Raw genomic sequence first — 18,654 nt, 5'->3', positions numbered from 1 at the left:
TTTATCCCGTTAGCGACCAAGCTAATCAATTAGATAATGAGTTTGCATTTTCCCTTCTCAACAAACTTTTATTGAACAAAATGGTGTATGATGGTGAACAAAATGCCAGGGCGAGTAAAAAAAAAAGTAGAGAGAAAATAGAGAAAATCTCAAAAACTTATTGTGACAGACTAGCACTAGCCTGAGTGGCTAGAGTGTTAGCAGTTAGCTTGATACAGCAGTTCACAAACTATGCTACTACTAGCTGTTTCTTCCAAAGGTTTTATTCTTTGCCTTCCAGTGAAGACAAACTGCTAAAGTTGTAATTTTGTTTATCCAGCACTCCTCCTGTCTGCTTCAGCATTCCTCTCCATCCGTGTGGCCTGTTTGATGATTTGCGGCCCATTTAAAGCCACAATCCTGTGATCTGGTGGTCAGGGTGACCACAAATCCTTAGCATGGCCTACCAAGTCTGCCCTTGAGCCGCTGTGGGCCGCACAAACACAAAAGCACAGAAAAAGCACTCACATTCATAGACAGATCCCACATAGGTATACCTCGCACCTACAGAACTGTGCGCACACTCACACACACACACACACACACACACACACACACACACACACACACACACACACACACACACACACACACAGAATTATGGGTCTTTCCCACAGGCTGATCTTCTCTGTCAGAAGCCTGTGCTGAGCTGTGGTCCAAACCCAATGTTTTCCTTAATAGAGGGTATTGGTGCTAAAACTATTAGAGGCAGCAATCATAGTCTTAATCATATTGGATTTCTTCATACCAAGCACTTTCCCTGGGAGGCTGCAAGGTTGGTGAGAGCTCCGGGTGGTTGGAGGTTGGATGAATATGGAAGTGCGTGTGCGCCTCGCAAGCAAGCCAGCAAGAAAGAAAGAAAGAAAGAAAGAAAGAAAGTGTAGTTACACTTCTGCAGTATAAATCTGTGTTCATGTATATGCATGCTTTTGAGTATAGCCTAGTAGTTGGTGCCATTTAGCAAACTGTGGTTCAGTTTTGGGGTTCCAGACATAAAGACTTAAAGCATGCAGTAACAGCAGATACCTGATAACAAAGACACTACAGAGATCAAGGAAGAGCCAAGAATGTGACAGAGCAGAAATAAAACTGGTAGCAGATATGCATCACTGATTCATCAAGGAATATATATTCATGCATGCACCAGACATGGTGAAATTCAATTCCCTGCTGGCGCTATGCTAAAATTATTACATTAGCTCCCATTGGATGGTTCATGCAGACACAGACACACAGACACACAACAATTACTAGGATCTAGCTTCATCAGCTCCCATTCTCTGACTTTCTCAACCTCCATCTCTCTCACACCCTTCCACACACACATACATGCATACACATGCAAAAATGAATCAAGGTTGTAAATAAATTAAGGAGATTGTAAAAACATTCTCTAAGCCTTGGTGTGTGCTCAAATCAACAGATCTGAGAGCGTAAACTGCAGATTTATGAAATAAGGAGTCTTATGAGGGCAGTTAAATTCCTCTGATGTGACAGCCAGCACTGCTGTTAAGCCAGCTAGAGGAAGGACTACTAATCTGTGGTTGGTGTGACTGCAACCCCTCCCTCCACTACATGCCGTTGAGACGCTACCTTCCACCTCTAAACCCCTGGCAGCATAGAGGAGTTATTTCCCATATCACTGGGCTCTCTCTCCGCTTTCACCGCCTCCCACTCAGGGCTTCTGTGAGTCTGTTTGTTTGTCTGTTTTGCTCTGTCTCTATGTTGGCTTCGCTCAGCTGCCTCTTTCTCTGGCCTCCTTCCTAACACACACACAGACACACAAATACTGTCTCTATTTTCTCTGTCTCTCCCACACAAACACAAGCAAACACACTTACACAAATCCTTGTTGTCTCCAAATCTCCCTCCTCCAACATTGATTAGTTGCTCCAATGATGCAGGCCGAATCATTTATGGGCTGCTTGTGAAAATAATTTATTCTTCCTCAGTTCAGTTTCGGGCAGAGGCCTGATGTGGGCTTTAGCTGTCAGCATGAACAGGTTCTGTTAATTAATTGCAGCATGGTGAGGCCAAAACTGCTGAACCACAGTAATTAAGAGAAGCACTTTGGAAACCTCCTGGCTGACGTTCATAAATCTCATTATTTTGTTCACAAAGTTGTCCTTTTCAGGGCAGCCATGTTTGGGTTTTTTTTGTCAAGACAATTCATATGTACGCGGTGGGTAAGTAAAACACCATTTCTTTATACCTCATTTTCAGTTTTACACACTCACATTCCTCCCTTGCATCTTTTTTCCTCAGCGGTTACTCCTTACTTTTCCTTCCCTAGTTTGGTCTCTATCCCCAGCTGAACTTTCACTCCTCTGTGAAGGTTGTTGTCTGTGAGGATGGTTTTGTGTAAGTGTGTGATATCGCTCCTTATGATCAGTCCATGTACTGTGGAAGTGGATTAAGAAGTGATCAAGTGTACCAAGATTTCTCCAGTCAGTCCAGCACAAGATACCTTGTTTTAGACAAGCGTTTTGGGGGGGAAATCTGCGTGCAAATGGTGACGCAAAAGTGTGTGAAATTTGATGTAGTCTGCACACCAGGCGGCTAGGTGGTAGTGTGAAGTACTGCCACACAACACCACCAAGTCCGTGCGCCTGCGTAGAACCTTCCTTCTACTTCTCTCCCTATAGTGCGAAGCGAACAACAAAAGCTGACAATTTTGTCTTGACAGACGAGGAGGTGGAGTTATTGCTCCAAACAATGCACACACACGACACACACACACAGACACACAGGTGGCACACATACACACGGCACACACATACACACACACGGCACACATGTATACACACACACGCACAGTGCGTTTTTACCCTTTAGGCGGGAACGCAACGTTTTTTAAGATTTCCACTCTGGAGGGTGGTTTCACTTTTTTTGCGTTTTTAAGCCCCAAAAACGCTGTCGCCATCTAAACGAAAGACACATCTGATAAAATATTTTTACGTTTTCACCCACGAGCGTATTCGTGTAAACAGGGTCTTACTCTGCTCTTCATCTGCTTTTCATTCACACAGAGAGTGAAATAAATAGAGAAAGAGAAATGGCAGGAGTTTGCATCATGTCTGTAATCAAACCAGGGCAGCACAGAGTACATTCATTTACTAACTACGCAACCGCAGAAGTAACTTGTTACTTAGCTCAGCTCTGACAATGTGCCTTCTAACAAATCAAAAGCCTTCCGCACCTTTCTGTATTTTACACATGGAGACAATGTGTAAAAACAAGCAGCCACCCTAAAGTAGAGGAGGCATTTACTCTCCACCACCAACAGCTATCTTAGCCACGGTGACTGCACGCAGGACTCTGCAGAGTTTAAATACGCACACTTCATCTCTGAACAAAACCCAGCTGGTTCATGATCATGGGCTTTCCAGTGGCTAGCTAGCCAGATAAGAAGACAGCACGTAACGAGACAACTTAGGAGTTACTGGAAAGTGCATTCCTAATCTTTTGGCAGTGGCGAAAGAACATGTCCTGGACCTGCCTAACAAACACACACACACACACACACACACACACACACACACACACACACACACACACACACACACACACACACACATAAAATTACGATGTACAGAATGTGGCATGGCAGGGGGTTAATCTCCCTCTCATTACTGTAAGAAAAGATGCAGCCAATAAACATTTTCCAACACTAAAATACTTTTTTATATCTGTCAAACACATCAGAAGTCTCTCTGGTGGTCCCACAGTTTTTAAGTGCTGGCAAACCTCAGTAGACAATAGTTAGGAAGGTTGTATACTGTACATTTGTGTGTGTTTGTGTGCTTCTTTCCACGTTTTATCTAAGGCAGCTTGTTCTCATCGGGGAGATGATTTGGACACTGCTTCCTCATGGATGTGCCGACAGAACAACGTGATATCATGACTTTGCGTAAACATACACAACACTTTCCTAAAGCCAAGTGGCGTGTTATCTGTACGCATTTTGAGCTATCCGCGTGTATGTCTACGCTGTATACAGTGGATGGCAGTCTGCAACGTCACAGCGCAAACATACACACCACGTGGCGTGTTATCGCAAGGCTACGGCTGGGTTTAGGAAAAGAACAAACGTGGAAAGGAAACATCACACGCGGGACACAATCCCTGCTCTCCTGGGTGAAAGTCCTGTGTTTTACCCATCCTCCATCCCGACCATCCTCCCTATGTGGATTTTTGCCCTTTCATACTACTCGCTACGGCATAAATTCACACGCAATCGCAAGGTAATGTAAGTCAATGGAGGCCAAATTGCGTTGAGGAACATGCTAAAAAGTGAGTATGCGTCTTGATAACATGACAATAATGCCATACAAATTGGCGTGTCATACATACGCCACTAGATCAGTTTGGACAGAAGATTTTGAAATAACAGAGCCTCGCTCAATGTGTGATTTCCCCCCCTGAAAACCTTTATTTAACACACACATATACTGCTTGCTCACAGTCTGTGTCTCAAGGTATACATTACCATCTTGCTCTGTCTCTCTCTGTTTTTCTGCAGACCAAATACGCTTGCGTGAAATTGATAATTTTTCTTGTTGATTTGCCGTGAAATGGTGCGCTTGTGTGGGATTAAGCTGCGTTTGCTTCAGCATCGAGTCTAACTGAAGGACTGAAGGAGAGGAGAGGAGAGGAGAGGTGAGGATGTTTGGTCTACTTACTCGTCCTTCTGCTGCTACAGTCTATTAGACAGTCAGAGCACTGTGCAATTTGGACAAACTCTGCAGTGAAGACAGACACGTGGAAACACAAACACACAGTACCCACATGCATGCACGTCTACACACAAGCAGCGAGTTACAAGTGCGTGTGTGTGTGTACGAAGTGGAGCACAGGAAGGAGGAAGGACATATAAGCTAAATAAACAGAGATCAGTGACAGTGGTGGAAGGAGAGCCGCCATCAAATGAAAAAACAAAAGAGAATGAGGGATTGGGTGGGAGAGGGATGAAGGGCTCGTTGTTGAACTGTATAATCTAGAGATTTGTCATTTAGAGCGCATAACCTGGGTGGGGAAAGGGAGGAAGGCTGGTGATTGAGGGTTTGAGAATTGATGGAAGATGACGAGACACAAGTTGTTTTTGAAGAGATGGGGACAGGGCCGAGGATGGAGGGGCTTTAGGAGGATGTAGAAGGGAGATGGTGGAGGACAAATCTGCCACCAGCTGTGCTCCAGACCTGTTAGACAGAGGAGGAGGAGGAGGGGGACAGTAGGTCTGCTCCCTCCTCTCTTTTCTCTACCTCTCCTGGTTACTGTAACTGTAAACATCTGGCATTTCTGCCCCCATGCTCTCTCTTACATTTTTTTTCTCTCCTCCAATCACCTTCTACTCCTTTACTGAAGCACACACGCACGATATGCAGATGTTAACTTGTACATAAAACCTCTCAATCATATCCCTTTGATATGAAAATATGCTTTTTATATAGCCATGGTCTGCTTCATCACACTCAATACTACTAAAGTGTCCATTACTCTGCAGGGGTAAACCGATCTGCCTGTCAAATAGCGCAAACAAGAACAATTCCGTCTTGGATGCTTGCTGAGGTGCACACACAAACTCACGAAAGGAAAAATCAGTTTGACGGGCATTTGAACATCATGAAAATGATGTGTGATGATTGGAGGCTGCATCCATGCTTGACACACACACACACACACACACACACACACACACACACACACACACACACACACACACACACACACACACACCTCTGCATGGATTCCTCTCTTTAAAACAAATGTATTCACCTGGACCAGCTCCTTCTAACAGTTTGGACAATTGCTGTTTCTCAATGTGGATCTGTTTTTTCCCTCCATTACACAATTTATGTTCATGCAGGAGATTATGCGCTGCTCTCATGTTTCAGCCGGACCTCAGATGTGGACTTTGCAAAGGACAAATCATTCTTTGGGAATTATTCTGTCTAAAGCCATTAGTCCAACTAAAGCAGACTGGGGGAGATAAGAGAGAGTGGTCGGATCCTGGTTAGGGTCCGGGGAGGCATGTTTTAAACATACACGGCTGTTTCTGCCTGCTCTTTTCTCAAGCATCAGAGAAGACCCAGCTCATCTGGTTTGGATAGCATCACACATCATAATGGGAGCCGGATAAACACGATGGAATTCGTGGAGTGGAGTTTTTCCCTTGAAAGAAAAAGGCAGACTGTGAAATGTGTTAGGATTAGTGGAGGCCATGATTTTAAAGGTGGACTACGAGCTTTGAGGGAGATAAGGTTAGAGCGACCTGATCTAGTGTAGATCTTAGCAAGTCCTTTAATCTTATTTTCCTTAAAACAGCTGAAAAAATCTGATGGATCTGATGCTGGGTGAGATCATTTCATTTTCACATTTTTTTCAAGTGCAGTTTATTTACTTCAGTGATCCTATAGAAAAAACAGTTTCTTGAAATAAAGCAGATCACGCCACTAAGAATGATGAAAATGATACTTAACACGTGTTCCTTTAGTTCTCAGTGATTCAACAGAGATCATTTACCGACCCTAACAGCTAAGGTATATGCTGCACTAAAAGTTGCAATAATTATGTAGCATATTTTTAAAGATTTAATTTATTTTTATATATTTAGCCTGTAAAATTTGACTTAACACTGACATGTTATCACTTTATAAAAAGGATTAATTAACAATTTCTAATATCTAGGAGAAACAAAGCAATATTAGCATTGATTTGGAGTCTTGTTTCAGGCCATTTTATGAATGTAAGTCCAATATTCAGTCTTCTTTTAGCCTGAGGAAAATGCTCACCAGCTAGTAACCTTGTCTGTCTGCTGTTCAGTGCAGAGCTTTTCCATTGAAAACAACTGCCTGCTGCGGTTTAAAACAAAGTTGATGAAAGTGGTGAGACTAAACCAAATTGTTTGGCTGTATAAAACAAAACAATGAGGTAAAAGATGCTAAAACTCTGGGCAAAAGGGAACTGATAATTTTCTGTGGGTCTGTCACGAGTTATACATTCAATGTAAACAGTCATTTGATTTATTGAATATAAAAATACTGATTAGTGCAGCTTTCGTTTACCTTTTGTGTTTTCACATGTATTTACTTTTGGTGGAATCTGACAGATTTTCCTTTCTCCGCCTGTCACCTTTACCTGTTACTCCTGTTATGTTCAGCTGTGTTGTCCTAATATATTTACACACAGACTAATTCCTGTTCAACAGCTTTGGCCCCTTACAGTTAAAAGAAAACAAAAGCTAGCACAATTTCCTTCTATAATTTTCCACCACTCTTTCACACCCTCTGCTTGTGGGCATTCCCGGTGAGGGACCAGCTGTGTGCTTTTTCAGTCCAGATCAAGTGATACTTTATTATTTTCTCTGTTTTCTGGGGAGCCAGGAAAGCTGGGATGACTGACTCAGCAGCAGAGCTGCCAAGTCAAACAGCGGGGTTTGTTTGTGGACAAGTGTAGGGGCGACACCCCACCCCCCATTCACTCAGAGACTCTTATTAAGAGGAGAGACAGGAGGCTCTGGGGATTGGAGGGGCGTATACAGTACATGTGTATGTATGGGTGCCTGTAGGTCTGGTTTTATTGGAGGAAAGAAGATAAACAAGCGGAGAAGAGCAAGCAGAGTAAGGAGGATAGTAGTGGAGGTGGAAATAATGAACTTTAGTCAGAGGAAGAAAGGAGGAGAAAAAGATGTATGGGGGGGCTAAGAGAGGGATAACTCCCATCATTAGACCCTCACCCCCTGCTTCAGAGAGGAAATAAGACAGGACGGAAGGAAGAAGGAGGGCAAAGAATAGGGGGCTTTCTGTGGATGCAGGGAGCAGCAGGCCTCTGCCACTGGGATTGTCCCTCTGGTAATCCCTGGATTTCCTAGGCTGAGACAGGAGGTAGACCAGGCAGAGAAAGAGAGGGAATGAGAGGAGAGAGAAAGGAAGTGGGAAGAGAAAAGAAGGCAGAGACAAAGGAGAAACAATATTCAAAATATTGGCACTATCTTGAAAAGATCTGAAATGTCTTCTCATTCATTTTCTGCAATATGTGGTTTGTATACAGGTATTGCTCAATGAGGTTTGGGCTGTGTATAACTATTAGCGTGTGTGCTTATGGGTGGTTGTATATGAGTGTGCAAGCATGTGTGTGTGTGTGTGTGTGTGTGTGTGTGTGTGTGTGTGTGTGTGTGTGTGTGTGTGTGTGTGTGTGTGTGTAACGTGGGTATTAACAGGGATAAAGATTTGGAAGAAATCAAGGCTCTGGCTTGCCATAGCTCATGCCAGATGTGATGAGTTGAAAGTGCTGCTAACCTTCAAATAAGCAAACAATACACGCAGAAAGGCGCCGAAGGGCTGTAAAACTATTTTGGCAACGCTCTGACGTTGTGTTTGAGGCATTTTTGATGCTCAGTGTTGCCTTTAAAGCTCTCGACAGGTTCCATGATTCCCTTGGAGAGAAATAAGAAAGAGTAAGTCTTAAAGGACCTTGTTGATAAAACTGTAGGAGACAACAGTGAAGGTATCATGTGAGACTGTCCAGACAACTTTGATGTGGTCTTGTGTGACACCATCTTTCCACTCTAATGTATTCAAGGTGCTTTTTAGAGCTTGCACGGACTAAAGGGTCAAACAACATCAGGCTTTTAAAATACCTCCGCCACTGCTATATGCTTATTCAAGCATGAAGACATACTGAGATAGTACAGCTTAAAAGAAAACGGACACAAGGGTGTTTTTTATGAAGTGTGTGACCATGAAGAGGAAAGCATACTCACACAAATTGGTATCCACCCTTTTTTGGGGCTACTCTGTGGGGAACAGGGATGAGCTATCACACTTCTCCTATTCTTGGGTTGCACTGGATGTTATTTCAACTCCCTACCTCCTTCCCTTCCGTCACCCCAGGGTGCTGTGAACCCAATCCCCTCTTGCCGTCTGTAGCTGGAGCACGGGGGCGGGGGGGGGACGCTGGCTCGGCCCAGAGGAACCCAGCAGTGCACGTCCTGGGTCAGGGGTCTAGATCTTCTCTTTCTCGGGCGATGTAACACAAGCGGCTCTCAGGGAGACGAGAGCGGTCGAGGGGAACGCACTACCCTCAAACTGTTTGTACTGTTTTCTTTATCAGAGGCTGATTAAATGACCAGGCACAAAGACAGAGAGTTAAATTCCCTTTCTGTTTGGATGGTCTGAATTCAAAGAGGCTACAAAGACTTTAAGAATTAACTGATAAATGAAATGAGATGTCCTGCCGTAAATACCATCAACATAGCACCATGTTTTCAGTGATTGATAGCTTCTATTACATCTTTACTGTTTTATGGAAACTAAGACCACACCTCCCATTAACCAGAGAAAAAAGGAAATGTGCTTTATGTCAGAGGTAATGTTGCAGCTTGTCCCTCCTCTGTCTGCTCAACATGTGCTTGTTTGGAAGAGGAAAAAAAGGATAATACCAAATACTAACATTTTACTTGCGCCATATTGATAGAAACTATAATGATTACCCCATGTACAAAAAACCTTTTCTATTATCTCATGGTTTGAAAATTCATAATACAAAGAGTACTGACCGAGTTTGCAGTTCTTCATGTCCTGTCAACAGTTTTAAAGATCTCTCTTTTCTAACAGCCTTCTATGGGGGAATGCTTTTTGGGCTGCAGGGAATTTTTGAGTTTCAGTATCGCAGCATGCTATTATCGGCCACTTTGGTCCAGACTGAAATATTCCCACAGCTATTGGACAGATTGTCATTACATTTTGTACAGATATTGATAGTTTCCATAGCAAGAGTCCTAATGAAATTGCGGTGATCCCCTGACTTAATCTATCAAACTTTTAAGTTGTCCTTTATGACTAAATGCTAAACTAAGATGGTGAACATGGTAAACACTATACTTGCTAAACATCAGCCTGCTAGCATGCTGACATTAGCATTTATCTCAAAGCACCGCTGGCAGGTTTTACATTTGAGGGTTTTAAAAAATTAAAACAGCCTCAGAAGTTTAGAGGGGAAAATCACCTTTTAGTGGAACTGCTCACAGTCTCAAATAGACACTGCTTCATCGCATTAAAAGGTCACAAACCAAAAACGTTGGCAACCATTACAGTTAGGCCATCCATGTGATTTCCTATAGTAGCAGCCAGTGTGACGATTAAAGAAGTGGTGATTTATTACTATCATGATGTTCATAACACCTGAGAGGACAACGATTAAAAACGAGGAGTAGGAAAGAGATGATATGTTTCAGAAAGAAGGAGATGTGTAAAGGAACAAACCTTCTCAGATCTCCTGCCTGACACTGGCACATGCTTTCATGCACCTGACTGCCTGGTTATACCCAGAACCCATGCCAGGCCTACTACAGGTATACCCATACACTGTGTATACCAGCTAACCCGAACGCTCCTAATGGAGAGGAATGACCTCCATCTGTACAACACATGCCTCACTCATAGAGAACAAGGCTCTATTTGTGTTATACCATTCTTTCACACGTTCAACTCTCCGGCTTTTTTTCCTCTGCTCTCTTCCTGCTATTCCTCCTTCATGCCTTTGTTCTTTCTTTCTGTCGTGTTATAGTGTCTCATTGTTTTACCACATCTAAGAGAGACGAGGTGAGCAATGGATAGAGCAATTTAAAAGGGGTGGCTTAGGGAAAGTGGGAACGAGGGAGGGAAAAAGATGGAAGCAGACAGGATTGATACTTCGATATCTGTGCATTTACTGCTGTTGTCGATGTGTGCTTTTCGTGAGCTTTTACTGACTCATACAACTGTAAAGGGAAAAAGAATCCTGGGTATTATATTTCCTTCTCTTCGCCAGAGTTCAGTGTTTGGCCACCACAGTTTGACACTTCCTTCTGTTGTATCGCGGCCCGAAGCCCTTTAGTACTATCCATCACTCACATTCACCGATTCAGATGTAAGGAGGTATAATAGGGGAGTGATGTAGTCGACAAGAGTGAGCTCTCTCAGTTCCAGCGCCTTGTCATCGGCACCTACTCATGCTTCAGACACGTAAAACCTTCAAACAAGCTAACACTATTGCTAGCAAACAGCCAGGATTTAACGCACTTCAAGGTCAATTGCTGCAATGCACACAGATGTTGATAAATGACATTTTCTGAAACATAAAAGATCTCTCTGATTTTTTTTTTTTTTTATGTTGCTCCCACTCCTGCCCTACCCCATTTTTTCAGTTTTCTTTCCAAGGCTCGCTAATGAATCTTTGGAGCGCTGCGCTCAAATCGCAGGTTCCAAGACCATCCGTATGCTCTGCTCCTTCCAGCTTTGGTCTTATAAAGCTTTCCTTTAATCACAATGGGAGTTTCTCACGCATGTATTAGATGAGACGCGGGGGAAAGACCTGCAGTAGTAAACTATGTGGTGAGCAGAGTCAATGTTAGTTACACTGAAAAGGCATGGCTGTAAAAGAGCCAGTCTGTTAGAGTGAGTGGACCACTTCAGCATGAGAACACCCACTCTATCAGCCAACACGTGCGTGCGTGCACACACACACATCCACATGTATGCGTATACATGCGAGCACGCACACAGGGAATGTTTGCATTTTTCCCCTCTCCCTCTCAGCCTCTCCTGCAGTGAGTGACATGCTCTTTCATTCAGCCTAGCACAAACTCAGGCACCATGGTAACAGCTGCAGAGATGTTCTTTCCCTGGGAGACAGACAATATTGAAATAACAACTCCCTTAACAACACAACCAACCACACACATACACACACATACTCCTGCATCCTTACCATGCATCCTCTACTGAAACGCTGGTGCTGTTTGCCGTGTTAAGCGAAACTACCGGAGCTGGCAACATTGCAAATAGCCTGGCAGGTGTGTGTGCTCTGCCAGCTCCAGCCACTGACTCTATCCAGGGCCTGCTCTGGTGTTTCTCTTGGAAAAACCTTTGAGACGCAGCAGAGAGCCCTGTGGGTCAAGGACTGTGGGCAGTGGCAACTTAATGGCAGAGAATCAGCATTTGCAGAAGCAGAATTAGCTACTGTAGCTAGTTAGCCACCAGGCAGAACTACAGTAGAGGTGTATCAGCCTCTCTGGGCCTGGCATCACACCTCAACAAGACCTTAAGTTTAGAGCTATAAAAGAATCTTGTGTGAGATGGAAATAGAAGCTGAAATGAGGTTTAGTGTTATTACTCAAACAGCAGGGGGGCTTCTGGGTTTGGGAAGTCTGGTGCTGAGATATAAGCTGAGAAAAGCTTGAAAGCCATATTTTTTTTCAGAACTGAAAAGGTCACAGGTTTGATCGAGGCCCATTCCTGGATTATGCACCTCTGTCGAGGCGACAGCGCGGCGCTGAGAATTGCAAAAAATATGCTTGAGGATGAAACATGTCAAAAAGAATAAATAAGATGAGACTCAGTTCTTGGTTGTGCAGTGGGAAGAAAGGCTCAGGATCCAATGCTGGCAGAGAGATGAGAGGAGGATGAACACTCTTCTGAAGTGAAAGTAAAGACAAGAAAGGGGGATAATATGAGTTATAAATGCAGTTAGCTCATCAGTTGTCTCTTTGCATTATGGAAAAAAGAGCACTAAAGCAAAAACGAGCTTACAAGACTGGTTAGCAAGCATACTGACCTCAGAGAGACGGAGAGAGAAAGTCACAAGGTTGAGCTTAGAGCTTGGTTGTGATTATCCCAGCGTAAGGGTTACCTGGAGTTGAAACATTCAATACGCACGATATGGGCATTTATGATTGCGAAAACATAACTTAATTGCGTGAATTACGACCCAGACTTTTGACATCGGGCTCAATCAGTTGTGCAGCTGTATCGGCCTTAAGCTGCTCCACAAATCATCTGGGCCTGGATGCTGACGTTCTCCCTGTAGTATTTTCCAAAGCTGCAGTCAGGTTTCTTGGTAATTAGGATTGTAGACATGGATCAGCCTGTTGGAAGATATGATGAGCCCTGTCACTTATTCTAATCAAGTCAACTGAAACTGTCCTAGGTGCAATGTAGAACTGTGTGAAATCTGCTGTACACAGAAAGAGAAATATATCTCAGATAACACACCTCTGGTTCCTTTAAGAGAGCTTAACAGTGATTGACAACTCGGTCCCGCTTGCCAGGCCAGTCAGAGGTGGCGTGGGACTGTAGAGGGCGGGAGCAGCGAGGTTAACCCCTGGTGTTGAAGACAGCTGTGGAGTTGTTGAGCTGGCTGGCGGCTGCACTCTATAACTTCTCTCTAAAGAAGGTTTACTTATGATTTTAATGGCTGCTGTAAATTTACGGGACCCTGGCCTGGTGAAAGAGAAAGAAGGGTTATTTTCTCTCTCTCTCTCTCTCTCTCTCTACCTCTCGATCTCTCTCTCTCTCCAGCCCTCCCTTTCTTCCCGTTTTCTCCTTCCTTTAGAAGAAAGTCTGTGGAGTTTTGCAATGTCTCTTGTGGTCTGCTTTTTACCTGTAGTCAGCCTGTATGGAAAGTATATGAAAATATCCCGTAAGAAATGAAAACGCTGCAAAACAACTTATATTTTGCTGACACTCAGGAATAACAGCTTCATTGTATATTGACATCAAATTATATTTTAAAAGAGGAACACTGGCCACGCTTGCACAATTTCTCCCCCTTCCTGGCAAATTCCTCTTGAGTGCAGAGCAGAGAAAACTGAGTTTGTGGATGCAGAAAGTAACAGCACCCTTCCTGTCTTTCCGTCTCTCTCTCTCCCTGCAGGTGCTGTTTGCTTTGAACCAGACACTGCTGCAGCATGAGGGCGTCCGAGCAGGCAGCCTGCAGGGCTCCTACACTACCGAGGACCTCATTACTCACTACAACTGTGGAGACCTCAGCTCCATCATCTTCAACCATGACACCTCACAGGTTGGTCTCCTCCTGTAAAATGCTCAGATAACCTGCAGAAATGTTTCCTTAAATATCCATCCCAAAATAAAAAATAATAATAAAATCAGTCACTATTCGCTTTCCTTTGTGTTAACTTTTGCAGCTTCATTAAAAGAGTAAATTAAAAGACACGGTTTCAGAAAGGGCAACATAAAGACCATAAAATCAGTGTGAACTGCTTGCCAAGCATAATAATACAAATGATCTAATGCCATTATTGCACTTTGCTAAAAAAAAAAAAAAATGATCTCCAGTATTTTCCCCCTTACAAAGTTTTACATGGTCCAACAACAATCTGCTGTATAGGGCTGCCCCTTCTTAGTCAACTACTAACTCTAACTAACTAACTCCTTACTCGACTAAAACGTGATTTATGCCTCTGCGTAAAATCTACGCTGTTGCTACATACGTAGGTACGTGGAGACACAAACCTATGCCGGACCCTATGCTGTAGCCTGACGTGCAACTCTCAAAAAATTTAACTACACGTGGTGGCGACGCATGACGCTCAGCTGTGGCTTGGTAGCGTTGCATTTCCCCCGACTCATTTCCTGGTTCTCCTTCTCCATAAACAACATGAAATCAAGGAGAGAGTTAACTTTTCCTGCTACAGATTTTACCACCAGGATCAGAACGCACAGGGGAGACACTTTGTTTCTCTCACTGTGACTCTAGAGTCGCTACTCGCTCCGCAGCTAATCACGTCACTCTCTCACTCGCTCACTCACTCTTCCACACCGCACCACACACACACACACATGCCGGCTATTAGATCGACGCACACACCATCGCACAAGTATAAACTTCAGGCCACTTACGTAGGCTACGGCGAAAGCTCTGCATGGAGCCTCCGCAGCACCATAAATCAAGCTTAAGACTTCTTTGGTCAATTAGTCATTCTAGTCATTAGAAAACTATTCATACATCTCTGGTAAACACAAGATTTAAAGTGGTGCTTTTTGCATGATTCTTTGTGAAGAAACTGAGTTTCACGGATCTGTCGATTAAATCAACAAATCGATTAGTAGACAAAATTGTATGAGTGTTAGTCGATTAAGAATTTCTTTAGTTTACGACAGCCATACTGCTGTAAAGGTCTTTTTGCGTTTATGCCCAAAACCCAAAAACCCAAATCTGTCAGACCCTCGATTTGAGTTGGCAACCCTCTCATACCCACTTCTCTGCCATTACGCTATCGTCACCTGAAATTTTTAGGCTTGCACATCAGTTCTGCAAAACTGCACATTGCCATCTTAATCCCTCTCAGCCTCAAGTTACTTGATAGTCTGGCACTTTAATAGCTCTCAGCCGTAAATACGCCATCTGACCTCCTCTGACTTTGTGTTTCCTAACATAGCCTCTGCTCCTTCAGCGAAGGCCTCCTCGTCGGTCTTCACACCCAGCGCTGCTAGCTGTCAAAAGGCCATTCAAAATATAGCACACACACATACATTGTAAGTGCGTGCAGTAGCTCTCACTCCATCTCCACCCTCAAATGCAGATTTACTTGAAAGCCCTCTGCATAAGTCAATTATGCTGTGTCAACCTCCCTCACTGATCCTCAAATCTCATTAAACCTAACAAACCATGTGACCTCAAGTCAGTGCTCAACTGCAGAGATTCCACATAATTTACATGAGAGACACACAAAGTAAGAGAAAGTACGCACAACTTCAGACACATCTCACCATGCCTCTCCTGTTAAGCCTTGACAAAAGACACATATCTCCCTTTTTCTCTCCCTCACTGTCTGTGTCTATCCATCTATTTCTCTCTGGGGATCATGAAGAGCTTGTTAGCCACAGTTTCACCTACAGTCGTCTCCTGCATGAGTGCTTTAAATCATACCAGTTCACCGCTACTCCTTATGTCATAATAACATGTATTAACATTCCCCAGCACATGCTAGAGCAATCAGACGCCTGCTTCTGTAGCCTGGTGATCTATAGCAGGTGCAGTGTGTGTGTATGTGTGTATGTGTGAACTTCCAAGGCCGTCAAAGAGCAGGTGTTTTTTGATAGATAGGGCCTAATCCAGAGGCCTCCAACACCCCCGATGCTCTCCTAATTCAATCTTCATCATATTAGAAAGAGACTGATGATGGGCCTCAGAGCAAAGCACAGCAGAGTGATGCAGGACAGGGTAATGCTTTTCAATACTGAACAGGTCCCAGATCTATCACAGACATAAAGTCAAAGATAAACAAAGAGAGAAAGAGACAGATAAGAAAGAACAGGGACATAAAACAAATAAGGTAAAAGGTAGAAGGTTTATATAACAAAAACACAAAGACAAGTAGGAAAGAAGCAACTTCAAAGAATTGCTAACTGCAAAATGGTGCCACTAATGGTACAGTAGTACCAATGGTACAGTAGCACCAAGATGAAAGTTGATAGAAAAGAAAGGAAGGGAAAGGGGAAATGAAAGGACAAGAAAGGAAAAGTCAATAAGGGAAAGGAAATGGAAAGGAAAGAGAACAGATGATAAAAAAGGACTTCAAAGAGACAAATTCTAAAAGAAGAATAGAAAAGAGTAAATTGCTGGCAGTACAGACGGACTGAGCAAGTGAGTGATACCAGTAGTGAGAAGGCAAGGAAATATCTCCCTGTCACTCCAAATTTCCTGTGCAGGTTGCGATACAGAGCAGCTAATGGCCTTTCCTGTGATAAGTTATCTGCATTTACCACTACACTCCCACCTTGACCCCTCTCCGACCTAACACTTTTTTCTCTCGTCATGAATCACTCACGCTTTTCTCACTCATCATCAGAGCAATGTTGAAGCACTCCGTCTCCAACTCTCTCTTATTCGTCCAACTCTGTTTATTTGATTTATGAATCATGAACCTCTGTCAATCCAGATGAACCTGGGTCATTTGCCCTGCAAAAACACACAGACAATAGAAGGCTTCAGGCTATAGATATCTTTCTTTCTGGCTTTCTTTCCTCACTGAGTAACTACATGTAGAGATAAGTGAGTAATGTGGCTTATGTCACACAAACCATTTGGATTTGATCAGGCCTTGAAATTAACAACCAACAACCTGCCAAGTGTGAGTAAAACCTAACTGTGGCAGATAACATCATTGTGTTACCTGCCACAGGTAATCATTGTGATCATTTAATTCAAAAGGAATCTGCATACATGGTTTTATTTTTGTGAATTGCGGAAGCTAACCCTAAAAATAGAAAACGTCTAAACATTCCACAGAACTTGGAGATCTGTGATAAATTTTAAGCAAAAATATAGCTAGTAGAATATTTTTCTGTGGCAGTTTGAGAAAGTAGACGTGGGGCTGTCCTATTTTCCCTGAAAAAATGCGCCCTTCTTACACACTGGTATTACTTGCATGCACACACATTTTATGTGAATGTGTGCAAAAGATTACTCCAAGATTTTGCATTGCACTTTTATAACATTGTCGGAAGATGGACAGTTTTAAAAGTATCAAAATCGATGCAGCAGAACCAGAGATGACATATTTCTTATTCCACACATTCTTCTTCTATGCCACACAAAGCAGACTTCACATAGCTCCCTCTGGAGCCTCACAATGCTTTATACAACTATCTTTCACTACTCCCCAAGACCTATAAACAGACTTTGATGTGTAAAATATAATGCACATCACAAATAGTCCACGACGTTCCACTTCCAGGATTGCTCCGGTGCCACAGGAAATTCGCGCCGATGTCCGTTTCCTTCCGCTTTCTTTGTGTTGGAATATTAAACTCCGGTGGATTTATGAGGACTATGGTTAACTGCTCCTCAGATATCTGCAGGGTAAATTGAGACAATTAGCTAGACTATCTATGCCAATAAACCAGAGCACAGTTTTTCTCCCATCCCGGAATGCTATGTGGACTAGCCAGACCCCTCCTCCGCAGCGTGTGGAGGATGGTCTAGCAAAGCGAGACTACATCACAAATGAAACAAATAAATATGCCGGTTACAACCTTTCAACCATTATGTGAAACATAACGTACTGTAGGAGGAGCAGTTGAGGCGGTGAGAGAAAATGTGTCAGATACAGATTTTGAATGGATGCTGGAGAGCAGCACCTTGTTTACATGTGGTATAATTAATCCCCTCATGTATCACACATTGATTTGTGCACCATTCCCAGCTGTTCTACTGTTGTGTCAACTTGTAACTCAGTTTCAGACAGCGACTCTTTGTATGCATGTGTGTGTTCTTGTCACACTCAAATACAACTCCAGATGAAAAACATCTGCATATGTGCACTCAGAGGCACAATGGAGACTCAAAAACATACTGTAACACAAAACCCCAAGTTCTTCTTTCTTAAATCCCTCCATTGTTTGATTCTTTCCAACTTGAAAAGATAGACTGAAGGCTGGGTAGCCTCAGGTGTACTCCTGGTTCGTACAAGAGAAACCAGTGAAGGACAAAACGTCAGGACAGAAACAGAGATTCCACAGAAATACTGTATTAACAGGGGGAGGAGTACTGCTCAGAGGTCAGGTGCATAATATTGAGCTTTTACAGATCCCAAACCTGTGTATGCCATATGTTGATTTTCAGCGGATCTTTAGATATCTTTGCCATCCTCAGGTCCTGTCAAAAAAGGCTGATGGGCTACAATTTTCTAATTTAAAACGTCTTTTTGAAGTCCAAAATAGGAATTACAACACAAGGAAAAGAATTTTCGGCACCACAACAGCAAAAACAGTCCTCAGTTAAGTAAAGACAGCAAAAAGAATGCCAGGAAGAGGGAACAGACCAAATGGAACA

General features: G+C 43.2%; 1 protein-coding gene across 1 annotated transcript in view; it reads left to right on the top strand.

The window, feature by feature from the left end:
• Positions 1 to 18,654, top strand: part of trabd2b (TraB domain containing 2B) — a 71,633-nt gene that overhangs the window by 29,941 nt on the left and 23,038 nt on the right. Inside the window, exon 3 of the mRNA XM_078259084.1 lies at positions 13,732 to 13,878. Within this exon, the coding sequence (XP_078115210.1) occupies positions 13,732 to 13,878 (147 nt within the window). The remainder of the gene's footprint in view (positions 1 to 13,731; positions 13,879 to 18,654) is intronic.

The sequence above is a fragment of the Sander vitreus genome, chromosome 9 (assembly GCF_031162955.1).
Source record: "Sander vitreus isolate 19-12246 chromosome 9, sanVit1, whole genome shotgun sequence".
NCBI classification, from domain to species: domain Eukaryota; kingdom Metazoa; phylum Chordata; class Actinopteri; order Perciformes; family Percidae; genus Sander; species Sander vitreus.
The sequence above is the reverse complement of the archived record's forward strand: the minus strand, read 5'-3'. Positions and strand labels throughout refer to the sequence as shown.